Genomic DNA, 27,318 nt, shown 5'->3' with positions numbered 1-27,318 from the left:
TACAACTTTTTACAGGCTTCACAAGTTTGTTTTAAAGGGGCCGTAAATGCTACACCAATGCGGTTCCCTCGGGTGTTTTATGCGGCTAAGGTAACATAATAAAGAGAGCTAATAGTCCAAATAAGTGTGATATAACCTAAATATGTTAAATATATATTTTAATTAATTAAAATAAACACGGATCAGATAAGAAACTTCCTGGTCGTCATCTAAACTCCTTAACGGTAAAATGTAAAAAAAAAAAACTCTTGGAGCCCTCCGGAAGCCTGGTTGACCGCAAAAGTTAACTCTCGTGCAGTAGGCGCAAGGCAACCCGCACATTAAAGATCCCTAGCGGTTTTTTTTTTTTTTTCGCCTGTTATCATTCGGGTGTGTTTTTACTGTTAGCCTTCGGCCTCTTGCACGAATGGTGACTTCTGCGCACTGCTGCACTTCCGACGAGTATGAAGTATATATAAAATTACTGACTTAGTGGTTTTCGATGTCGTTAAGAACGCTTAAAATAGTAACTAAGTGCTTCTTTCAGAAATTAAAATGTTGACTAACAAAATTTAGTTCAATATTCAAGTTTTCGTGACGACTGGCCTCTTATATTATGTCCCCTCGCAAATATAACTAACCGCATTAGTGTCGCTTTCGCAGCTCTTTTAAGCCGAATATGTAAAGCCTAAAAAAACATACAATGTGGAGACAGCGAGAACCTATGCACACGGCGGGACCTATTTTGCTTAGGCGTCTTGAGTTGTGATATGTTCATTCGCGTTTTTTATCGCCTACCGTTGGAGTATCTTTGAATATAGTCCTCTTAATACTCTGTGGACAGTACGGCATGAGAATAATTAGCTTTCAGAGACCGTACCCTCAAAGGGGAAGTACTATCGCGGACAATATGAGCTGAAACAGCGCTCCGCCCTGTGCACGGTACCACCTGCGCCGCCTGTCGCATCACTCCGCAAACACGGCACACCCTGAGGCCGAGATAAATTCTCATTCACGCTCACTGCGCCACTGCACTCGTTCGGCCGTCTGCTAGCGAAAATATTGGTCGACAGAACCACCATCACGATGCGTGTGCCGTGCAGCCCAATGTTCACAATTTCAGCTATCATGCGTTTCAGTGCATTTCAAAAAAGCGCCGAAGTGGAAATTGCGTTGTCACGCTCGCATCTTTCCGAGGAGCGCAGCCTGACGCAACAACTGCCTTGGCCCCTAAAAGAAGCCGATCTGAATATAATCGAACACGTTTACAGGCGCATGAAGGCAGCCATGTCACTGCGTCCGCTCCATCGTGCCACTGCCGCCGAATTACGGTGAGACGTGAATGAAAGTGGCTTCGGGCCGGGCCATACTTCGTGGTCGCGCGCTATGATTTTTACCAGAGAGGATGAGAGCCGTGGTCAGGAGTGAGGGGAGAATGACGCGGTATTAACTTCTTTTATAAGTATTACTGCGCCTCAGTACCCCCTGAACCAGAACTCTGCCGATTGAAACAAAGCTAGCTGCTACGGTTGTGACACACAGTTTGACGCCGTCAACCGGCCCATACTTCTGTGCGGTGCATCCTTGATCCTAATCTGCTTGTATAGTGCAGTTGAACTTCCACGCCGGCTATAATATTTTGTGTCTGACATTGTCCTCTGCGAATATTCTTTCGATGAAGTTTCAAGCTACTTCTCTGGCAAATACATGACTGTTTGTCACCTTTTACTAAGACTGGAAATTGATAAATAAAACGCTGGCATCTTGCCAGCAGCTTTTTTGTTTGAAGGAGACACGTGGGCTTAATAATTATGAAATAATATTTCTGAAAATCATTTAAATATATGATATTGAAACGAGTGTCTGACAAATAAACCTTCAGCTGTGTTTGAGAGGTTGTGTTGTGTTCGTCCACTTCTGTGTTCCTGAGTCTCAGGTTTTTAATACCATGAATATTTGTGAATCTTTTTACTCCAGTGAAGGTTACAAAACCTTCGCAGTAACATGTCTGGTTACTGTTTTTTTTTTTTTTTAAACAGCTGTGCGCAATAGAAAAGAAAAAGAAGGAAATATTTTGGAGCCGTTCTATATTCGGCATATAAATTGTGGCCTATATTTTACGAGGTTCTACTTTGTGCATGCACTTAATCAAATAAAAACGACCTACTACCTCTTTCGATTGGACTTTGAAACAGGATGATTGCAGCTGCAATTTAAGATACCTCAACATTTTTTCTTCACCAGTCAGCCTTCTTTCTACTTGATTCTAAGCGATAGAATGAAGTAAATAAATTGCGAAAAAAAGACGACAGCTGTAATCTTCCGTCCGTCTGTCCGTCCGTCCGTCCCCCCTCCCCCCTTGCCGCCCTTCCACGCACACGCCCGCTGTCGCACACGCCGTCTCGCTAGCAGACGGCCGGAAGAGCGCAGTGGAGCTGCGAGCGCAAGTGAGAATTTAGCTCGTCCTCAGGGTGCGCTCTGTGTACACAGCAAGGCGACAGGCGGCGCAGGTAGTACCGTGCACAGACCAGAGCGCTGTTTCAGCTCATATTGTCCGCAATAGTACATTAATTTAGTTTTAGTTATCTTAATGAAACGGTAATAATAAAAAACAATAAACTGTAATTTGAAACGTTACCTTCTTCGGTTGTGGTCACTTCCAGCGTATCACTGGGTGGGCTGTGACCCAGAGAATTTTCAGCTGTGATTCGTATTCTGTAGGTCGTCATCGGGTAAAGTTTGTAAATCGTAGCACGGTTCTCAGTCCCAGAAACGGATAACAGAAGTGCACTGCTTGAAGTGTCCCAACTGGCTGTTGAAAAGAATCCGGTTTAAGTACGATTTCTCTTCGAAGTCGCCAACTCGAGTTTTTGCAACAACATTGAACACTTCTTTTTGACCAAAGCGAAGCATGCCAAATGCACACATTCTGCTTATAAAACGTTGTACACATGCAAAACATATATGTCATTAGTGTTTTTTTACTCAGTGCTTTAGTTCAAAATATCGTGTATATAAATCTTTTTTTTCTTCTTGAAACATTGAATTGTATAGAAATTTTAATTGCGCTTATAAGTTCATACATGTGTTTCAACCAATTAAGAATTTTCACATCATAGGGTTGTTCATGAAGTTCGTAATATTGTCGCCAAAATTCAGGAAAGAGGAATAAAAAAGTCATCAACACGAGTGCTGTGCTTAACTTGGGCCATTATGAACATCGCGTGTTGATAGTACCGAGGAACGCCACTAGGACTTCGAAACTAGAATGGCACTGTCCGGCGGGATTGTCGAACCACAGGCAATTATCTGTTTTCTATATATAAGGGGGAAAATTCCCAAGGAGATTCATTCCAAGCTGGTGGCCGTGTTCAAGTACACAGGCACCACCTTCTGACAAAGTCGCTTCGTTTTCAACCCTCGTCTGAATACTCCACATCGTGGAGAGCATTTCAAAGACGACGACCAAGTGATTGCTGAAGTGGTGCGGGTCTTGAACATTAAAGACGAGGAGTTCTTTGACAACGGCCTCTGGCAGGTTGTCCATCGCTGGCAAAAGTGCATGACTTTGGGTACCCAATATGAAGAGAAGGAATATCCTACCCGTGCTTCTTTGCTGAATTTCAATTTCTAATTATAATATTACGAACTTTATAATCGCCCCTCGTATGCCGCCTATTTTCTTGCTCAAATAATATATTGCCACCGTTCAACAAAGCAAGTTTTCCGGCGTAGAAAGTGCTGCGAACCGAATATATATTTTAAACAGCAAGTGGCCCCTTTTGGATTTGTTTTAACAGCACTTCTCATGTACGAATATCAATATGACGCATAGATAACATAACATATTTAACATCCAAATGGCGATATGTTTGTAGGTGCGTACTTGTCCTGTTTGCAAAATGCACGTGATACTTCCTTATGGGACTGTTTCCATTGTAAGATGGAGACCACATAATTTCCACTGTGCGACTTGCAATTTTTGCGGCTCTCACTTCTGTTGGGGCAGAGGGAGGTTCTGAAAAAATAAAAATAAAATAAATGGGGAACGCAGTCCAGATTTTATTTCCAAGAAACGCGTCTTCAGATGCATGATTTTTTTTTGTCTACGTCTAATATTAATAAAATAATTGCATACCAACTTCGCTTTCTTTTTAATTTTGTTGATATTCATTTTAAAGTCGCAGCGGGGTTGCTGTAAACTTAAAAGATAAACAACCTGAGGCACTTTCGCAGTTTAAACTCATTTATCCTGAAGTGCGTATTACTTAATATTACAGTCGTCTCCGCAAATTTATGATAATTGTTCGTAGAGTGTTTCGACGTTTGGGTCGAAACACTCTACGTGATCTCACGCCATTAATTTCCCGGAAATTGGAAATAGCTGATTACTATGTTTTACATAGATATCTTGGAAGATAACGACGTTTCAAATTTGACTGGATTCAACAGGGACGCTTCGGACCCAAGCATTGTGCATGGTACATCACCTGTTTAAGTCATGTTAGTGCCTACGTACAGATTATTCGTATTACTATTTATTTATGTCTAAAATATTTCGAGGCAGCTTTTCGCCTAGATTCTCCGTACTCCACAAGTATGCACTCTGCTAAGTGCTTTGCCGGAAAATAGACACATCGCATTTCTTAAATTTAACCTATTTAAGTGGTTTGCATATCGCATACAGCGTTTTTGATTTTTTTGTTTTATATTCGTTATAGTTACGATAACACCTCCAATACTCTAATTGTGTCCTGCCGCTTATTTTACGGAACAAAGCATGAAAAGCCAATCACCCAGTATTATGGGCGATAATCGAAAATAGCAATATGAGACAGGGTTAAGGTGTCTGTCCGACAGGATCAGCATTATTCTCTTATGAGCAATGTAGGGGCCCATAAAAACCCAATGACAGAAATATGTTTTTTTGCCTTACTACATTTCCTGACCTTTTGGTTAAGTGATTGTAATTCACGGGCTTCAGCCTACCTCGACGCGATAGTTTCCTTTTGTTTAAAGGTCTACGTTCAATCAAAAGTAACTTTTGTGATATTTGGGTAAACATCCTAATTACAAAAGCGCCAAGAACAAGGACAGAAAAAAGTTAAAGACAAGACAGGCGCTTACTTTCAACTGATTGTTTAATGCGTGATAAAAGAAAGACGCAAATTAGGGGAGAAATAGTAAATTAAAATGCAGAATGCACGTAATTTAGTATTTCCTTTTATTTAGTTTTTAGCAAATTTTGTATTTAATTTTCATATTTATAATTATATATCTTTGTTATTTGTAATTATATATTACAATAATTTATTATCTAGCAAAATAAAGGACAGCGTTTTTTAAGATATAACAATTTACGAAAATGAACACCAGTGCATCGACGCGTGCTCTTACATTGACCATCCCTAGTACGTTCGTGTCAAAACATGTAGTTAATGTAAATGAAAATATACGTGTAATATAAATCCGAATTATTGACGCGACGTTTTTACGCGCTTTGCAGTGTGCTTGCGTTTGCTAAAAAGCAAACGCAAGCCGACTGCCAAGATGTGTTCATATTAATATATTTAACCGAAACGTTATATATTTATTGGGACGCCACAAACCTTGCACAAGCAGCTGCACATTCGTCTCGTCGGAACCAAATGGATTTCTAACAATGCAGGTGTAAAGGGCCCCATCCCACCTCTCAGTCGATGAAATCGTTAGCGATGATGCAAGCCTTCCATCTAAAGTCTCTTCGAACAAGGAGTACCTGTGGTCGTTTAGGAGGGAAATTAGATAAGAGTACACTCATTTCAACTCTGCTAAAACAGATATACAATTAAGCTCAGTCAATAGGCCTTTGTAATGGGAAAAATGCATCTTGAAATATTATGTCGGATTTATATGTTTCTCCTATCCTTCCACATAACAGTGCATTTGACAGATATAAATAAGAAAATCAGATGATTACATATTTTACCAAAATATTACACGGTGTTAGAAATTATTAAATATCATACAAAGAAGCACATATTAGATGTAGACATATTAAGGCATTTTTCAAATTTCACAGGTTTATCTATTTGTATTCTCAAGTACTCAAAACAAGCCCAATTTAGTGCTTCTTAAACTTATTATTTTGTGTAAGGTGAAATAATATTTTAAAAAATACTTTTAATTGGACTTTACCTTAATACTAAAAACATAATAATTTTAATATATCTTATCAGCGCGATAGTCATGTACCTTGTTTCTCTCATAAAATGGTGTATTGAATAAAATAATATCTGATATATTGAGGAGTTACTAGGATTAGGATATCTTATCACTTAGAGATCACCTTTTCTCAATGGTCAGGTCGATGGGTTGTTTGTCCTTTTCCCACATGATTATTAATTCTGGATCACCCGAAGCATCACATCGTAACACAGCGTCTTGGCCACGCTTCACGTTCTGGCTGGAAAACTTTGTTGAAAAACTCGGGGGCACTGAAAACGATGAAATTCCCGGAAGTATATAATCCCACAGTTTAAATAATTCATATATCGTAAACAAGAAAAATAAAAAAACATATAAAATATTGGTTAGTATTTTTCGTTCTCGCCGAGGTTTATCTAAAATGTTCTAATCCAATGAAAAAAGAAAACCGGAAGAAAGCAAACATTTTTGAAGGCAAAAGCACCCTGTCAGTGCTATATCACGGAAACACAAATTCAGAAAAAGAAAATGAATGCACCAGTGGTGATTTATTTTGTCTCTTAGAACGCTCATTCGCTGAATCAAATGATAAATTTAAATGTTGAAATCGATACCACTACATTATAGTTTATTTCAAATATGCATGTGGTGATAGGTCCATGTGGTAATAGGCGATAGGCCAGCACTCCATACACCGTTGCGAATATTGCGACCCGGAATCAAGCCTACCAATAAGGTAATAAGTTATGCAATTTCAAATAATCAGTATTCAAAATAAGATAATATAATATCCAATGTTTTTTTATTAACTACAGTTTGTATACATTTTTGTTTGTTTTAGATTACCAGGATTTATAAGACAACCCCACCAAAGACAATTCCACATTGTATACATCTCTAGGATAATAATGCAACATATTATTATGTTCATATAAAAGTAGTAAATGAAAACAAAGCGTGCTATTTGATCTCGGCTTTCACCAGTTTCTAAGTGATGTGACTATAAAATTTCATTAAAAAAACATGTTCATTACCATTGACGGAAAGTGAGACGACACGACTGAGTCCAGCTCCAATGCCGTTGTGCGCTTCACAAAGATAAAACCCGCTGTCAGAAATTTCTGCATCTTGTACGACGAGGCTTCCGTTGCTCAGCATCTGGACGCGGTAGCTGGTCGTCAGCCTCTCGAAATTCCTCGGCTCATTACCTGCAAATAATCTGCCATCATTAAGGTGGATTTTATCAAGCGAGCTAAGGTAGGAATACATACATGTGTTAATAAGTGTGTTATTAAGACTGAAACATCAACATGTGACTAGCATGCTGATATATTTCCATATACTTCTATCTATCTCATTAGAGCAATCTGCGTGCTGGGTACGTTTTTAGAGCTTTCTGTTTCCCATAAAGGTATCAAATTATTTGGTGTTTTATAATAGTAACTATCGCTTTCATAAAATGTGTATTATCTAAAAAGTGACCCCACAAAAAAACGGTTCATACACTCGTATAGCTTACTTCTGAAATATAGATTGAATGTCCAAGTCATTTAGCGGTGTTTGGAGATTTGTGTGTGACTTTGTTCCCTTTGTCCTCCTCATCCAGGTATCACAGTTATTTTTATCCAACTCGCTTGCACCCTTTGCACCTTTGGATTTATTGCATCAACAACGTTTTTTTGGATACAGTCATTTACAAAGTGACTTCGAGGATTGGCTGTATAACCATTTGTTTCTATATATATATAGACTGCACCAGTTAATCAAAAACTGTGCTAACTTGCGACCCACAAAAAATAAATATTTCTACCCTCCTCCCCCCTTTTCATAATTTTCGCGGTGCCACAAGGGTTTGAATTTCAGCGCATAAAAATAAAACACTAAATTTACGCTTTCAGCTTATTTGACATTTAATAAGTAAAAGTAAACAAGGTCAACAAAAAACCATCAACCCCCCCCCCCCCCTCAAGCAAAAAACCCATCATCAGCAATTGCAGTTCCTCACTAAGGTACTTAAGCAAGCTTATTTGTTAGAGCACAGTTTCTCAAAACGAGAACTCGGATATGACACCGCAACTCTTAGTTCTGGCTGGATGTTGAGCTGCAACCTGTACTATGTTTTTTTGAATGCCACCAAAAACGTCCAGTCCAGTTTGCATGTTTTCAGCATCCCGAGCAGCTCCGCAACCCCATGCAGAATCTCTCGCGGCTCACCTCGGGGTCACGACCCACATGACTGTTAACACGTGTTTGCACAAAGAAGTGAACATTTCTCGGATTAATTTAAACCTGCATAATATAACACTCAAGCAATCCTACCTAAGCTCTTTGAATGTTATTATGTTGAGAAGCATATTATATTTAAAACAAAACTGAAGGCTGTGCTTTAGAATACGTTTTATTATACCTAACGCGTATGATTAGAAACATTAGGGCGATTTTCTAAATGCTATTTCGGAAGGTTGTCACACAGTTTTATTACATTGCCTGATATCAATATTTATATCCAAGATATCGTAATTTATATGGTTCGCAAAAATAGTACATAATGGTAGACCAAACAACTGTTCTTAAATATGAGGATTAGAGGGCTTTGCCTGCAATCTCGTTTTCTTTGGCAAAACACTGTTTTTTTTTCAAGCTTCAAGAAGTATGCATTGTTTCTTATCCCCCAAAAAGATGCCACACACCAAACGTCTTGTATAAGCCTAATGGCAGCCCTGAATCATCTAGTGCAACTCATTTTTTTTATAGAATAACATAAATCAAAGACAGTTTCAACACTTCCGGATTATTAACGCTATGCCGCAAACACGCAAACACAAACCAACTTAGAGATGCACATGCAATATAGCCGGACGAGGGGGACGTTGACCCCAAAGGAGCATGTCATTTTGTCCAGCCGATATAATGATCTTCTATCAATAGATAAGACTATGTAAATACTTCATGACTGATGCCCTTTCTTTTCTGGTTCCAAATAGGCAGGCCGAAGCGAAAACTGAAGCGTCTGTTCTTTGCGCCCTTAATTTGAACTTGCTTACGGAGGTGCGTATTAAACGGAGAAAACGCGGGTGGTAATTCTTCCTTTATTCTACACATCACGTAGGAGTCTCTCCACCCTTATGAACTTGGGACATTCCGCTAAAAAAAAACTAAAAAAAAACTACTCTTTGCGTGTAGATAACGCAAGCAGCAGGAGCACCACATCATGCAATAGTAAAATATGCGTTATTGCTTCAATGCTTCGCGTGTCCTTTTAGAACATCCCTAACGAGGCCTCTGTTCACCTAACGACGACGAATGCAGAGAGCTGGTGGTAATGTTATGCCAGGGAAAATTGTTCCTTTATTCACTCTCAACCGCACTTAAACAATATCGACAGGATGTGACAACTCACAATTGGTGCTATAATTCGATTTTTGTAGATCACATAAATTTTCGGCGCCGCTGTAGATGATTTGAGGAGACTGACAATAGTTGATGATGAGTTAGTGGAGAGGGAGCATTAGAGGCGTCAGGCATACTGCAATTGAGGAGGCAAACAGCCTACCTGACTTGGTATTTAACTTACTTTCTCGTTTGTTGGTTGTTCATTACCATCCTCTTCATTGTTTTTTTTTCTGCCTTTGCATGATATCACACAGAAGCATCTATTAGCTTTTAATATGGCGCTTAGCGTGCTCGTGCACAATAGGGCCTTGAAAACTTAAATAAACGTTCACCGTAGCAAATGTCGCTTGTTATTGGTACAAAGTAATTACACAAATAAGACCGAACTGAAATGGTTCGGCTGTTGGAGTTTAGTTATAGTCTTCAAAGGATTTGAATAAAATACTTCGTTATGATGGGGGTTATGGTTCTTTAAAATGAGCTCACCTTCAGCTCTCTTCCAGGCGATCCTTGGAACCGGGAAGCCATCGGCGGCACAGTCGAGGACGACTGTTTCGCCGATAACCACATTCCCGTTGGTTGGCTCTGTGGTCCACATGGGTGGTACTAGGAGGAAACTGGCCTCGCGTCAGCTGCCTTCGCCAAAATTGGCGCACGAGCCTCTAAGCTTGTGCTTCTGGCGTCCTTCCAATATATTTATGCACTCTCAGAAATCTGAAGTATTTGCTTTCCAGCGAAGGACACGGAAGAGCCAGTCGCTAAAAATTAGGAAATAGGCAAGGCGAATGAGAAGGTAAAAAAACACCTTAAACCTTAAAAAAAAAAATTTAAAACGACTATATAAAGTGGGTTGCGATTGTCAGTAGCAGGTGTTCTGTTGAATAAACATATGTGTTAGCAGATTTATTTTAGTTTGTGTGGTTTTGTATACTTCAAGAATTGTACTTCTAGTTGAATAGTTGTAGACTCCGCAGATAATATCATGCATGCGAGTGCGGACTATATCTTTTTTTTATTTTTTTGCCCTGTTGCTTATGTTACTTCCCAACATGTTTGGAAAACGCAATCAAAGAAGGTATAGCGGAAATTTAATATTTGAAAAGAAAAAAAAAATATTAATGCACCAGAACGGCTTATTCAATTATTTAATTTTTCGTTTATATCATGCTCGGTGGCATCTACAAATATCCGAAATCCAAAATAGTTTTCACTTATGTTATATGATGAAAACATTTGATTTAAATATGTACAGCATTGAGGGAGATATATATTTTGCGTCAAAATGGTCAAACATGGCTTGTTTGACGTTTTTTGCTTGATTTCTGCACCGTTATCAAGCAAATTGGATAGCTAAACATCAAAACTTTTGTTATATATTTTTACTAAAACGTTCTTTCCAACAAAATGAAAATAATTATTTGATCTGGAACATAAGTCTTATGTATGTTTAAACCTTTAATAATGTACAAAGATGAGACTAGTCAAGTGGCAATTAGAAAAAAAATTTTCCATTTTCCTAAAAATATGGTGACTGTTCTCCACCATTCTGTTGTGCTTATTCATAAGGAAAAACGTGTTGCATCATTTTGTTTCCGTCAAAGTTACAGCTGTGCAGGATGCACCTTCCACGCCGACATTTTGCTCAATGCCAAAGACGAGATGTGTCATTTTTGTGTGGTTTTGCTAAAATAGTTGAAACAATCGTGCAACAATGTCTTTTCTCCAATTTATCAAAGTATCTTACGCATCAACAGCATGGCTTCATTAGAGGACGTTTCGTTCAAACTAACCTTTGTACATTTCTTCATTACGTAGCCCCGGTCGTTTGGAAAAGCGGTCCGATCCACTCGATTTATTTCGAACTTTCAAAGGCTTTTGATAGGGCTAATAATTTTTTGCTTGTACAAAAGCTGGAACAATATGGTATTGCACCTAAGTTTTGTGATTGGATTTCTAGTTATTTGTCATCGAGAAGAAACTTTGTTCGTGTTGATAATGTTTTACCAAGTGCGATCTCTCGAACTTCAGGAATCCTCCAAGAGTCAGTAGTGGGCGCATTGCTATTCCCAGTATTTATTAATGATACTTCAAGGTGTATTACATCTGCCAGGATCCTTTTATTCGCTAATGATATAAAGTTATTGTCACATATTCAGTCTGAAAAAGACTGTGAAGCGCTACAATCTGATGTGTTGAGCATTTCAAAGTGGTGCCTGTTAAACCGCTTGCCTTTGAACGCCGACAAAACTAAGGTAATCTTGCTAACAAGACGCAATAACCCTTTACACTTTAAAAACAAGTTAGGAAACTCTACTATTGCTCGATCTCATGTAGTCAGGGACCTTGGAGTGCTTGTAGACTGTAAACTATACTTCAAATCTCATGTCACTAACATTTGTGGTACCGGTCTTAAAGTGCTCGGGATGATCTCACGTGTGACTAGACACTTCCAGGCACCTCATACTTTATTACGCTTATTTTGTGCTTTGGTTAGGCCGCTACTTGAATTTGCGTCTGTTTTGTAGAACTTTCTATCACATAGCGATTGCAGACGCTTTGAAATGGTATAAGGGCGTCTTATACGCATAGTCTACGATAGGCATTTTAACAGGAGACTCTATTTTGAGTATAATTTTCTTGTTAAAGTTTTTACAGAAACTCATACAAGGTCGTTTTGATGTACCGGATCTTTTGAGTTTTACAAGCCTACGTCTGCCAGCTAAGCATACGCGACCCTGCGATACGTTTTATCATGACAAGCAGATTGAAGGGTCACCAATGCCTAAAATTCAACTTTTTTGTAATAGCCTTGTAGAGCATGATTTCTTTTCCATACCTTACTTTACTTTGAATACCGAGTTGTGTCTGTAATTTGCTTTATTATGACTGATGTGTCACTCCTGTATTTAATGTCTTTGCATGTTCAACTCATTGTGACTTTTATGCGCACCAATATCACGGTGTTTGGGCACGCAATAAATACCAATACCAATCTCCTTATTTTGTATACTTTTTAACCAGATATATATTTGTGAGGTCTTCGAGTATTGCGCTCAAGTTGAAATATTTTACTAATTAAAAAAAGACCCACCTTGTTCGCCCTTTGTATTTATTTAACTAATAAGCCTGTTTGCCTCAAAGTTACAATTCTATGAGCTTTAGCCGAAATTTCCTCACTTGTAATCTCTGCTACTACCATTATTTTTACAAAGTAATAGAAAACTAAGAAAATGATGGAGATTATATGCAAATATTTATATCGATATTCAGGATGGAGTAGGAATGTTTGAGCCACCAAGCTTGTTGAACTCCTATATATGATGGTTGTAGGTCCGTCTCACCAAGTTTGACATTTGAGTTCACTGGCACACTTTCACTAAGACGTCCATTAAGAATAAAACATACATTTTTAATATCATTCAAAGAAGTAAAACAAACAAGAGTAAAGATATCGAGCGCACTGGCTGACCGCGTTGGCAGGAGGGTGTCTCATGAAGTCCGTTTTGGCCCCTCTTAAAACACTGATGAATTGCTCTAAGCACTGGCATGCCTTGCAATAATTCAAACGAGCACGCGAAAATTCATCAACTTCCAATTTGTCAAACAGGGAATACACTAACACATTAACGCCTTCTCATGGGCGCAGCGTTCCGGGAGGAGACTTTAAAATCCGTTGTCAAGTAAGTCCTACTCCGACTCTCTGATTGTCTAGTTAAGATAAATGGCAGCGACTCCTCTTGAAACAGCAGACAAATGAAGGCCTGAATTTATCCCGATGAAAGAGTCGATAATTACTCTGTCGGCGTATTTAAAGGATGGCGTTTCACCGAAGCGGAAGCTGTTTTCTCGCCTTTCATCAATCGACGTGGCAGCTCGAAAAACAAAACAAAGTTACTAGGCCTAAAGACCCACACGACCACCCTTTGAACCAATTTTAGAGTCGCCAGGGTTGAAAGACATCCGTTGTCACCCTGTCGCCACGTGCACGCCCTTTGCAGAGGGACGTGCTATCACTCTGACTTGCTGGCGGAACCGGTGCTAAGCAAAACTTTTGTCAAAATACTAGCGTCCTCAGGAGCCAACGACGGTGTCAACAGCGAAATCCCGCGAGCCCTAAAAGCGGCGCCGGCAACACTATCGGCAACGACCTAATAAGCACAAAATCAGAAAGACGGCGGCTTAGAGAGCAAGCAAACGCCACAAGCCGGCGGTGGCAACCCCTCGTGTACCTAAAGAGAGGCTTTGCGAAAGCCGGACACGGCATGGACCGCAGAGCACAGCCAATAATCGCCTGTTTTCTCCTGGTGCATTTTTGTTTTTCGGAGGAACTGATTGTCACTTGCCTAAGGGCGATTCACACATTTGCGTCGAGTCCGACCGCGTGGAACCGCAACGGCTTACGACGTAGGAGTCGCCATGACAACCGCTGCGTCGGCTTCAACAAAACCGGTTTTTTACCCCGTTTTGTGGGAGCCGAGGCAGCTGTGGCCACACGCCCACAGCAACCCTCGCACTGGGTCAGACTCAACGCAAGTGTGTGAATTGCTCTTTAGACATACTCTGCTCGTTGCTTTATGGAAAGGTAATAACGAATAATACTTCTGTAATTTTCTCTGGCGCGTCACGCTTTCTGGATGTCGCGGGGTCCTGTGATCGTAATGCCAGACAACAGGCGTGCTGCGTTAAGGGACACACAAAGTTGTGGGCAGTCCCGAGCAGCTCCGTCTTGAGAGAACGTCTTACCCATGGTAGCGACTTACAGTGTTTGTAGTGTATTCTATGCTGACTATCTAGGTAAACACAAAACTAAGATAGCATAGCAGAGGAATGTTTGCGGTGTGCAAGATCTGGGTTGCGATTTTGCAAAGGGGATCGGGCGAAATCCTCCAGTTCGTGCATTCGCCATTTGTAGCCATGTTCGGAGTCGACCGAATTTCTAGCACTCGGTAGAATTACTGCAGAGAAGGTGATTGCTTAGCGGAATTCGTCAGTCTGGTTTTAAACGGGACAAAAAACGAACTCCTCAAGACACCGTCTTACCAACGCGGGCAACTGGTGCTGTAAGTATCTTGACTCCCTTTTTTGTTTTCACGTTTATCTATTTTTTTTTTATTTTACTAGAATACATAATTACAAATATTTTTAATCGTAACGGACGTCTTACTCAAAGTCTCTCAGTGAAGTCGCAGGTTTACCTCGGTCAGCCGGACGTACAACCGTCATGAAAGGGAGTTTATGAAGATTGTGCTCAAACAGCCCACTTCGTCGCGAATATATATATATATATATATATATATATATATATATATATATATATATATATATATATATATGCATATTCGAAAATAATTTGCATCGATGTAGTAACTTTTCGTCTAATTTAAAAATAGAAAAAGGTTGCAGTAGAACTATTGGTTAAATTGATAAAAAAAAACAACGCCGATATTGTTTTGACCAGTAGGATACTTGAAGTTGAGCCGAATACCCGTATACAACACCCAAAATATATCTAATAATAAAACACATGGAATCGAAATATAATATCATCTGAGTAATTGGGCAAAAATGTCGGCGGGGGAACTTGCATTTTGCAGCGCTTTAACTATAAAGAAAACCTGAACATGCAACATTTTTTTTCGATAACAGACACAAGAGAATGTTAGAGAACTATCACTATAACTTTTTTAGGGAAATGGAAGTAATTTTTCGCTATTGCCGCTTGAAGTTCATTAACTTAGAGCTTGGGGCGACATTGGATTTCCATAAAAAAACAATTTTTCAATAAAAGCAGTGATTTATATATTATTTTCAACAACATTTTAAATATAATATTTGCCATAATTAATAATGTTTTAGTTTTTAAATTTCTTCAGATAACGGCGCTGACATATTATTCGAAAATTTCAAAGCAGCCATTGTCTCAAATTTTTAAGCAAAACGTATAAACTCCCCAATCCTCGAAATATTTATATCAGTAGTTCCCTTAATCAATTATAGTTTCAAAACATTTGTGCTTTTTTTATATTTGCGGTGTGCATAGTAGCTGTCACCAAACATGACATAAACGAAAACTTCAAAAATCGAAGAAGCCGTTCTTGCCTACGCTTTTTTTTTTGTCTCTTCAATTAATATTTTTCGCGAAATCTTTTTTCTTTTTATTAGATCGCCTGGGCATGATGAGAATAAACAAAAAAATAACCAACAAAAAGTACGACCGAACTGGCGTGCATGATCCTATCTGAACAGAGCCTGTAGTAGACATGGCATAGGATATGCGTGAAAGTCGCATACGAGCAGTTTCCCGTCAGTCATTGTCGGGATCCTGCACCCCTTTGCTGTTGTCGCGCTGTTTTCTAGACTTTGTTTGATTGGTCTAACGTGGCGCGCTAGCGGGAAATCGGCATCAAAGGCTGCAGCTGTAACACAGTCTACGCCGCAAACTGATCGTGGCAAAACGTCATTCTGAGTGCTGCAGTGCAAACTCTATTTCTGGGTTTAGACGTTTTTTGTGTCCTGTCAGTCGCTGAACTTCCTCCGAAGATGAAAATATTGGCTCTCCTAAATGTTTCACCGGAAAGTGGGCGGTCTAGATTTCTTACAGTTTACATACACAGTCTGCCCTAACCTACATAGCTATAGAGCGGTACTTTGCTTACATAATCAAACCTTGAAATGTATGCTCTAGAGGAAAGCATCACGAAAGATACGGCATCAGGGTGCTCGCAGGTGGTGAATTTATCTAGTATCTGCCATTCTATCCAGTTTACAATGCACAAACGTCATGTTCATTGTCAATAGGAGAGATGCAATCTCTAGCTAAATCTTCCCCCTACCTCACAGGAATTAAGGGCAGAGTTAACTTAGAGGTAAGAAGAGAGAGGGGGATCTAAGCAAAATAGCATTTGTTCACATAAACTTGAGATTACCTATGACGAAACGTTTTGTTATGACAAAAACATGCCACAGGAGCATGCTCGCATAAAATTAAACGGCGGCGAGTTCACTTTACAGAAAACAAATAGACAGTCAATCGCGGTAACAGTGCTTGAATCCCTTGAGTGATATAACTCAGAATACGATTAAACTTGAAGAATGCAATGTGCGTGGGCGTATGAAATATAACACATATAAATTGTCTCTATGGCCATTGTTTGTTTTTTTTTTTTTTTTAATAATCGAATTCACAATTTAGATTTTTTCCTAGGAACTTTCAAAATTCTTCATGGTGACCTCGCTGTTTCGGTAGTCTGCAGGATTTGGAAGCCACACGCTTTTTATTAAAGTGCGCGAGACAGGGGACGCGGACGTTTCTAAATTTTTCCATTAATTTGTTTTCCGTTCTGATTGAGAACGCTTCGAATATGGGAAATATGTAGGTAATGTTGTGTAGGCTAAGAGAGCGATTTGACAGCAGCATGCTGCTCATTGTCCTTTAGATGTCGCTTGTCAAGTTTGAATTTAAAGCTCCTTTCGACTGTGTCATCTACTTTTCATGCACTAGGCAGGTCTTAGAGGAGAGGTTTTTTATGTTTTGTCATCAATTTTTTTTTTGCCACTACCTTTTTTTAAAGAAAGTGAGAAGAAAAATAGCACTACCTTTCCTTGCAAAAAAAAGGAAAAAAAAAGAAACGTGCTTACATGTGTTTTGGTACAATTAGAGCCTTATATAAGCTTCAGAAGACGAGGGCTGGCTTCAGGCACAAAGGTGCAGTTCTTGTAGATGTCCTCTGATACTGCGAATTCGCTTTTAACGTGTTAGAATTGGTGATTATGGCTATTTTGGACGCAGTAGACGTCCTCAGACTACGGGATGTGTTCGTCGTCAGTTACGTGGTATTGTTCAGTAAACACGTGCAAAAGGCCGCAAAAAAAGGAACTAGACTTTCTTATTTTGAAGTTTCAAGAAAAAAATATATTATCATAGATTTTGGCAATATTTTGGTCTGCCTAGGCTTTGCTAATACTTTTTTGTTAATATTAGGACTGTTCTCTTACTTAGTTTTGACGGTGGTTCTATTTGGACTATCTCAATTAAAAAACATTGAACTAGAAAAGCAAAGACATAAAACATTCGATCGCAGAAATTCGACATGTATATAAACGTCTTACATTCTGCATTTTTTTATTTTTTGCTTTTTCGCAGCCTGTACGCTGTTTGACTGATTTTGATTTATTATCATTTTTTTTCAAATATGTTTCGATGTTAAGAAGTCGACCTGGAAATTAATGGTTGTTTCGTAGTGTTTTAAACTGGAAATTAGCTTCATGGCGAAAATGGTCTCCTGACTTCTTTTTATATATAATGGGAGTTGCGGAAGATTGGGAAGTGGTAACATTGTGAACGAAGAGGGTGAGAGTGATTATTGGAATAATTCGAGTAATTTTAGGGTAAAAAGAGAGAAAAACAAGACGTAAAGAAATAGGGGCAGGAGCGGGCATCGAATACGTAACCTTCGCCTATCCGGGGCGACGCCTTATCCGGTCAAAATATTCCGGCCACTTCTATCGGCGGACTCAATTCTTGACTAGCTCTCTGTGTACTAATATTTTAGAATTCGGTTCACTGAGTAGACGACAGCCGTTGCTCATTGAATGTTCATGCTCGTTCCCAGTGGGTGCGGTGACATAACAAGGTATTTTAGCTTAAAAATTCGAACATTCTGGATTACAGTCTTCCAATACACCTCTAGTATGTTTTTTTTTTTTTTTTTATTAAGGGCTGTCTGATTTGCTGTTCCTTTGTGCCGGTCGTGGCCTCAAAGTTTGACTTCGCACGCTGTGTGTTAAACGGGTTACCGGGAGCAGCCATACCGCAGACAATCATTTGTGTAATTTGTAGTTGAGTGACTCTTGAGACACACTGCGTGTGATTGATTGAATGACACGAGACGCAACGGCTAGGTTTCTTTGCACACACATATTTAGCACACACAAATCTCTGCAATACGGAAAAGAAAATACGCATACCTATATATATATATATTTTTTTTTTTTATCAGAGACGCCAAAGTGGGATTTCAGGCTGCGCTGCAATACCAGAACGAAGCCTGGGGGGCGATAGCAGCAGCTTAACCGCCAGCAGCTCTGTAAGCTATTAGTGATATAAATACTAACACATTAAAGATCGCCGGCAGCTTATTTTGTTCACGCATCTTGATTACTTTGTTTTTCTTCTGACCGCTCAATGCTGAAATCCAATAGGTTTCGGAACGATCATTACATATTAGAAACCTGGCCCACCTAGGGTTTTGTAAGCAGTCATTTGCTACTGTCTTTTAACAGTCCTTTTAAAAGTAATGGATGTGGTCTTTTGAACGCAATATTTGGTTCAGATATCATTAGGGGTCATATACACGACTTTCGTTGTTTTTTGTTTTTTGTTTTATTTAAATTCAGTCCTGTTTGCTAGATCTATTATTTAACGTTTTTTGTTTTTTTTGAAACTCAAGGCTGAAACTGAGAGGGAAATTTGGGTGAGCGCAGTCAGGATCATATCTCGTTCAACCTAAAATACAACACCAATGTGCTACTTAGTCGAGCCATCCGATTGTGATCAGATTCTACGAAAGAAGAGTGAAGCGCTCGGACGGCTTTACTATTCTAGATGGTGCAGTGTGCGGACCCAAGACTGGCATCGAGATTTGGAATCAGGACGAAAAATGCGGAAACTGGAATCTTCGTACGTCACCGTCTGTTTACTTTTGGCAAATGGTTGAATCGATTTATAGTAACGGATATGATCAAAACGGCTGGGAGCTCTTTCGGAAGTTCTTGCCCTCAACGCAAGCTCCCTACATTTGTCTACTCTTCGGCATACAATAGGCTCCAAGAATACAGATGCAGTCTACGCTCAACGGATACCAAAAAGCTCCTGGTACAAGCCTGGTATTTAAAAAAAAAAACGCTTTTTTATACCCCTTTTGTCAAACATAGTTTCTGTCAGTACTGCAGTGACGACATGACCATCAAGCCATAAACGAGATGACTATAGAATATTGAGGTTATGAACATACTAATTTTGCGGCATATTCTTATATCTAAGTTTCTTCTGCCCAATAAACATGCAGAGCAGGTTATATTCATACAAGTGTCACAATATATGTTTCAATTTGAAGTCTTTTTTAATGAAATATAAAGCATTTCCGTATTGATTAGTATTCGATAAAATAGAGTTCGGAATAATATATTTTAAGAAATCAGTCAATACGCAGCGGTGCTTTATTCTCCTTACCATTAAGATATTTGTCATTAACTCTTCAAGCAAACAGTCTGTCCGCCTCGCCAAAGATGTCCCATCCGATAAGCACACCACCAAATAGTAGACGCGGCGGGCCCCCGTCTTTAATCTTTCCCGACTGCCGCCGCTTTAGACCATTACCCACGCACGCCAAGCGTTCGACCAACAAAACAGACCTTTGTCTCTGACACTGCCCGACGGCCATTAAAAACCAGACGATCGATGACTTGGACTGCTATCGCCCGTTCACGTGGCAGGTTGACGCCAGCGAAAGAACAAGTGAGGCAAAATACAGACGTGAATTACCCGATTAGCGCCTCACTTCAAGCAAACTTTATACTGAGGTCGTGTTGTCTGGTTACTCGAGGTATAAACAGTAACAACGGGGTCACTTCACGATATATCGACTCGGAAAAAAAAAAAAATTTTTTCTGGCCTTCATCACACCACATAAACGACATGGCTCTGGTAAGCGACTTCACGTTTTAAATGTCCACGGGCAGTTCAAAGGTTGTTTCAACGTTTTAGCATTGGTCCACTCGAACCGCTGAGTTTGTACTTTCACTTGCACTTCTAAAAATGTTTTAATTGCCTTATGGACTATTAGTCGAGACAAAAGAATTTCGTTCTCTTATTATAATTGGAGTTTAAAGTCAATTATATCATGCCAACCAATGCCTCACCTAATATATATTCCGGTTATATCTTTCTAAGAGTTGAGCTGCTGTGCAAAAATATTCTCGAAAATATGAGGTAGTTAGAGATGAGAGCGTAACGTTCGCAGAGTTCGGGATTGTAGATGAGAGTTAATCTAGAGCCCACCTGAATCCTAACTATTGCTTTCAGGCTAATTTTCCAGTGAACATTAAATTAAAAAAAAAAAAACATTCCTTCACTAGCTGATTTAAAAGAGATGCTTACCTGGTAACATAACATAAGAAAGGAAACATGAGTAACAAAAGTAAAAGTTTGGATAATCCTATATTCGGTTAAGTAGCTTTCTTACTATGGCAAGCACCATCAGGTCATTTCATTGTTTTCGCTGCGCATATTACTCCTAAGTAATGTAAGGTGGAACGTACAACAGACCTGGTTTTAAAACAGTGCCAACTGTCACATGAAATTGAACATTCTAAACGTAGAGACCTCTAGCTTCGTTTTGTGCAACGCAATTTCTTTTTTTTTTTTACACATTGTCGCTTCAACTATTATAAAAATTAAGTGTATCTGATGATAAATCACTATTTATATGCCCCAATAGTATAAAAACAGATAAACGCAGTGTGAATCGGGCCATCTTTTCAAACTGATAGTTCGCTCAGTGGTAACTTCATTCAGAACCCACCGTAAATAATCTATTCTGGACCAAGTGAATCAAATGAACGCACAGCTTACCATTGACAACGAGGGTGACTGTTCTATTCACGGTTAATGCAGCGTTGGAAGCCTCGCAAGTGTAGTTTCCGCTGTCGCGCATCGACACTCCCTTGATGGTCAGCACGGAGGAATCATCGAGACTTTGCAGCGACACCGACGAGCTTCTCGACACCAGCTGAGCTCCGTGCATCCATCGCAGCGAAATGGGCGGGTCGCCTTGCACAACGCTGCAGAGCATCTTGACGTTCATTCCCTGGTTGGAAGTCAGCATGTCCGGTAGCATCTGGCTATCGATCACAGGAGGCACTGCGAGGCATTTTAAGAAATAGCTTACACTTTCTCAGCTGGATTTTTTTTTTCGGTGTGGACTACGTACCTTGAAGGCTTAGGATCATATTTTCTTCGTTTATTTACCTTCGTGTAGGGCAAAATGGCAGTGTACATATCGCTTATATTCTGCTATTTTGGTCGGTTTCTTTTATTGTTTGCTAAGTCTAAAAATTTATTAATTTTTCGGTGAATATAAAAAAATGGCAGAATGCAACTATCTTTAAGGTATTTCTGTTTAAAGCATATACTGAACAGATACATCCCTAACACAAATGAATGGTCCTTTCATATCAGAAGATAGGTTTCGCTCAGTTGCACTCTCGTTTTTTTCTTTTCTACAGGGAATGTTTTATTGTTCCTTATGCGACCCTTTCTTTCCGTTTCCATTCTGTCCTCTCCCAATGTCTTCTATGGTGACGGACGAGGTGAGAACGAATGCGATTAGATGCAGTACTCCCGCGTCCGGTGCAGCGCGAACGCACAAGAGCAGTCAGCGCACGGCGGAAGATACGGCGCGCGTGCAGAAGGCCAGATGTTTGAAAGAGACGTCGTACCGTTGTAGTTCTTTCAGTGACTCTAGCTAGGATTTTCATATTACTATCTTTAGCCCCAGAATATGTTATTTTCTGTTCGTATTGTTTTTCAGTTACCATATCTTGCGTCAAAAGTCACCAATCTTTCGCATAAATAGATTGGAGCAATCTCACTTCTCTTGCATTCTCCTTTTACCCGAGGGCAGCAAATATAGTTCACCCAATTAGAATTAAAGCAGTAAGATTTAAAGAAAATGTATGTTGTATTTTTCCTATGTTCAAAGAATAATTTTCTACTTAATAATATGTTCAGTTATCTTCTGCAGTCAGAATATGAAGAGATTCCTCATGACGATACCGCTTTGATATATCCACAGATATGACCATAACACTTCTTATACTATTTTTGATGCACAAACCTTTGGTGCGATTTTATTTCGTGGATTACTAAATAACCTAGGTGTCTTTTCTGAACAATATTGCTTTTCATGATGCCACAGAAAAAATACATATAATGATAAAATATAAATTGAGAATACCATATCCGCTTATATTTACGCAGTTCGCAGTATAAAATGTATACTTTAACTTCGTACTCAATGCATAACAAATAAAAAATGGCCACTTCTCTAATTTGGACACTTTAGGTTTAGATGCGAGGCTTCTCATTGCAGAAGGAGAGCGGCAATGATGTATCATCGTTTTACGATCGCGTCACGCGCCCCTAATAATTTTAGTAAAAAAATGTTTACAAAAAAAAAAAACGCGCACGTTTTTAAACTAAACTATTCACAATCTTCTGAGCGAAGTAAGAACGCTCTGTTGGAAGGAATCCTCGTAATGCACATCAGTAGCACTCCGAATTCCGGAATGCGACAACGTCCAGATTCTTATTTCCTTCTTTAGATTATTCAAGTCTGCACGTCGTACCAGCGGCGGAAAGGGCATTATAAAAGCCCGAATTTCGGGAGCATTCACCTTGTACGTGAACGAAGGTATTCCCCCTGGCGGAGAGGTTGCCGCTTCGGGCGACGCAGGAGTACTCTCCCTCGTCGGACGCCCGCTGGACGTTATGCACGGTCAACGTTGAGTGGAAGACTTGTTGTCGGTGATTGGTCGGCAGTTTGGCGTCCCCTGAGACGTCAGCAGGTGTAAACGGAATGCGCACCCTAAGAATTTTTTTTTTCGATGAATATTATATAGATTTATTTCCGTAACCTTTCTCAGACACAAAAAATCGAAACCACGAAGTTCATAATTTTGGAAGCCTTACATGTTGACATTTTTACTTAATAATGTAGAAGGTGAACACTTTCATATTTCAAGATTATGGTTCAACATTGGGTCCTACAAATTTTTTTTTGTTGCTGCGATAGTTGGTTTGAATCAAACTTTAGAACCAATAACTTCATTCTGATTTAAAGCAAAAAGAAGCACGCCCATGTGTTGGCCATACATTAAGTCTAATATGGCCACCAGTAATCGGGATTCACATGGGCAGTTGGAGAAGAGTTCAACCAAACCGTCAAGCCTGGCCACTTTATATCTTGATGCCCTGAACGATTCCTGCTATTTCCCATTTGTCCCGGATTCGAACGTAAAACCTTGGAAGTTGTTTTGCTTCGAAATCAAGAGACAAAAAAAAAATAATGATTGAGATCTGTGGCAACCCTTTTTAGCTTTTAGTTCGCACATTTCTATCACCCCGCTATCGATCTTCGGCTCAATAATGGTACTCAAGACATTACGAATACGCTGGAGCGACAAGCAGAACGTTATTAAAGCTGTCCTTTCTCTCAATCAATAACGTGACATTTCGGAGGAGTGTGTAATGATTGCCTCCAATCTGAGTGCCCTCAACACTGCCAGAAATCGACGGAATCAACATTATATATTTGCTTCAAATAAAGTTCTGGGCCTATTAAGATTATTTTTAAACAAGAACATTTTAGGAATCTTGTAGGACTGCAGCAACAAAAATTGTAGTCATGTCCAATTCACGTATTTTGAGACAAGATAAGAAATTGTTTCTCGTGTAGAGGCAGCGTTTAAACACTATAGTATATTTCAATAAAACCTGGGTAATCTTAAGTAGGCGCATACTACAGGCTAGTGTCAGTCATTTTTGGTGTGTGAAATAAAGTGGATTACGAAATATTTGGTTCCACTACGACTCGTTCTGTGGACCTCGATTGTTATAGAAACGAGAAAGCAGTCACATGCAGTCGTTACGCGATTGGTCGTACTAAAACGCATTTGAACTAACCCTATGTTTTTATTGCAAAAATATAAGAGACTATGCTTCTATTTTGACTCTGCAAGTCGTGAATACTAAAGCGTTTATTCATGTACTTACATTAAACAAGATATTATTCATTAAAACGCAAGCGTTACAGTTTTTAATAGCTTGCCTCTGGGAAGGTATAGCGGTGGCGTGAAAGGATAACAACCTCGTCGGTACAACTATTTTAGTATTTGAGCCTTAATACGGCGACTAGTGACGAAATATAATCTAACCTTTGAGCCAAACGACGTTGTGGATCGGGAAGCCCGCCACGGGACAGACTGTTTGGAAGCTTCGGCCGGCGATCACGGTGACGTTTCCCATGGACCTGATCATGGGCGGTCCGTGCACGTTAACCCTGGCCGAGTGTTTCGCCTCGCCAACGACGTTGGTGGCCCTACACACGTACTCCCCGCCGTCTTCGACGCGGAGCTCGGTCACGTTCACAAAGCTCACCACCGTCGAATCGGACGTGACGAAGTCACCGACCCGGAAGCGTGGGTGGTCGGGTACGCCGCCGCCATCGAGAGTCCACGTTACCTAGGGTTTTAGAGATCGAGTACCGTGAGGGCAAAATCCAAAGTTGGAAGGTAAATTGAAACACATGCGTCCGTGTCAAATTACGATTGCGCTGCACTTTTAACAGTGCCTTTACGTCGATATTCCGTTTCAGCATAAGTCAGACCGTAGCCCACGCTACAGTGCGGAGGAGTTAATCAAGCGGCGCTAAATTGCATTCGCAAAACTCTCGTCGTTTTTTTTTTATTTTTCGGAAGTATATTTTCACGCGCTAAACCGATCATTAAGAAATAAAGTAAACAAATCATTCCGCATCCACAGAGCGTGACTGGTTAAGCCGGTGATGTCATATTCAAAATCACAATAAGCACCAATACAATACAATTTTGACGGTGGTTGATTCTGATTGGCTCCTTCGGATTTCTGCGTCTGGTGCGGCCGAGCCAAAAGTGAGACTGGGTAATCGCTACGTTCGTGTGGCGCACCACTTCCTGCCATCTCCGCACCAGTGGTGCACAGAATAACGCGGCGAAAAAGACGCTTCGGTGCGGGAATGCGGTCGGCATGCGAAGGGAAACAATCGAGTGAAGCAATGAGTTCACGTTTCCTTTTCTCATTGCGCTTCAACGCAAACTAGCACCCCTTACATAGCTAGGAAGCAGCGCCAGACTTCATGCGCTGGGCGCAATATTTTGACGCCAGTGATGCGGAAGAGTTCTAGAACTCTCGTTCTCTATGGTTGAGGGCCATTTTTATCCAGACTCTGAAGTAGTGCTCGTGAGCAACCTGTTCTTCGCGCACTCTTCTGAAGTACCTGATTGAATACAGGGAAGCGCTGGAATTAATACACAATGTCCTGGTAATTCCTCGAAATACTGAATCGAACAGTGTAGTAATTTGAACTGCCCTCAATGGGCCGCGATACAACTCATTTTCCCAGTTGACTAAACTAGTGAGGGGATCACCAACAATTGGTGTATCGGATGCATCGGTGGGCAGTGTATCCGCATCAGTTTCTGAAAATGCGATCAGGAAAATATCGGTGCATACGTATTACATTGTGGACGACCGCGATACCGTTTTCGCTGTTGTTCGTTTTACGTCAATTCAGACGAAATGAAAACGTCGATCGGAAAAAACAAAAACATATGAAGCAAATAATGAAAGACTGGGAACACCCTTCGGCTGCAAGCATGTTCCATGCAGTGAACATTTTCGCCGCATGCACTGTGCTCCTTGTCCCCGAGTGAATTTTATGTGGGTCGTTCCATGCCAAACGTCCCAGAAGGTGATAAAGGTCATTATCTCTTTCTCAGAAAACAAAATCGTAGCCGTTTGCTAGGTGCACAATAAATATTAGTCGAACTATTTTTTTAACATCTTGTTTACCTCGGTGCTCTCTGAAATTTCTGCAATGGAGCCTAAATAGGTGCAAGTTAAAATATATGAAAATTCAATTTTTTTAATTGGCATGGTTTGATTATGTATATATTTTGACATTGATATTTCGTACGATGCCAGAGTTTATAATACGTAATGGATTTTGTGTTTGTTTTGATAGAATGAACAAAAACAAAATAAGATAATTTCGTCCTTTACAACAGAAACACTCTCGAGCTTGATGGTATTTTAAACCGTATCTGGGGAAACAGTTTTTTTTTTTATATTTCGCGTTTAAATTATTTGATAAAAATAAAGCAAGCATGTTTCCTAACAATGAATATCAAAGTTGCACAAGAACTGACTTTTTCTGACGAGTGATACCCGGTTTATGCATTTAGGCCTCTCGATGTAAGCATCTGGAAATGCTCATTAGGTACATCAAGTTTCTGCCTTGTAAATGAGGAAACCTTGTATTGCTCACGTTTCGTTTGAAGTATAAACAAACACATTTGAAAATAAGTAGGTGTCTAATTGTGGTTAGTTTTAATGTGCAGTGCCTACACTGCACAACACGAACGTGCCGCTCGTAATTTGAGACGTGCCACACGACCTGTTCCTCTACTATTTCTTCCAGAATAACGCATTTAAAAGAACATTATCAAAATAAATCAAACTCGATGCGCTTGGGGCCCGAAGGCATGTGGTCTAACTCAAATTACGAGCCGTGCGAGCGTTTTGTGCGGTTAAATATATGTATGGCCAACTCAAAATCAATTCATTTCTTGCCCAATATCAAAAGTCTGTTTTTCCCGCTTAGAATATAATTTGCACGTATCAGATTTACTTACTTACAAAGTAAGAAGGCCGTGTATCTAATATCTTGTCCCGTATAATTTCATTAGAAGGGCCATGATGCTCTATTTTTGTTTGCATCTTCAGCAAAAGTCAGTTTTTAATACCTTTATTTTTTATTTCTTGGGAAAGCTTTTTGCGTTGTTGTTAACAAATCGATGTAAGCGTCAATCATACAAACTTTCCAGCCAAAATGCGTTTTGAAAATATCTTCAAGGTCAACAGTGCTCAACATCTACACTTCT

General features: G+C 39.8%; 1 protein-coding gene across 1 annotated transcript in view; it reads right to left on the bottom strand.

Annotated features, from left to right (window-relative positions):
• The window catches only part of LOC8043935 (Down syndrome cell adhesion molecule-like protein Dscam2), a 288,829-nt gene that overhangs the window by 11,095 nt on the left and 250,416 nt on the right, over nt 1-27,318 (bottom strand). Inside the window, exons 10-18 of the mRNA XM_042288283.1 lie at nt 24,553-24,859; nt 23,014-23,169; nt 21,191-21,478; nt 10,045-10,164; nt 7,200-7,373; nt 6,308-6,455; nt 5,589-5,737; nt 3,866-3,997; nt 2,618-2,791 (exon numbers count right to left, since the gene is read on the bottom strand). Coding sequence (XP_042144217.1) covers nt 2,618-2,791; nt 3,866-3,997; nt 5,589-5,737; nt 6,308-6,455; nt 7,200-7,373; nt 10,045-10,164; nt 21,191-21,478; nt 23,014-23,169; nt 24,553-24,859 — 1,648 coding nt within the window. The remainder of the gene's footprint in view (nt 1-2,617; nt 2,792-3,865; nt 3,998-5,588; nt 5,738-6,307; nt 6,456-7,199; nt 7,374-10,044; nt 10,165-21,190; nt 21,479-23,013; nt 23,170-24,552; nt 24,860-27,318) is intronic.

Source organism: Ixodes scapularis, unplaced genomic scaffold (genome assembly GCF_016920785.2).
Source record: "Ixodes scapularis isolate PalLabHiFi unplaced genomic scaffold, ASM1692078v2 ptg001568l_1__unscaffolded, whole genome shotgun sequence".
NCBI lineage: Eukaryota > Metazoa > Arthropoda > Arachnida > Ixodida > Ixodidae > Ixodes > Ixodes scapularis.
Note: the sequence above shows the minus strand (reverse complement) of the source record. Positions and strands in the feature narration are given on the sequence as shown.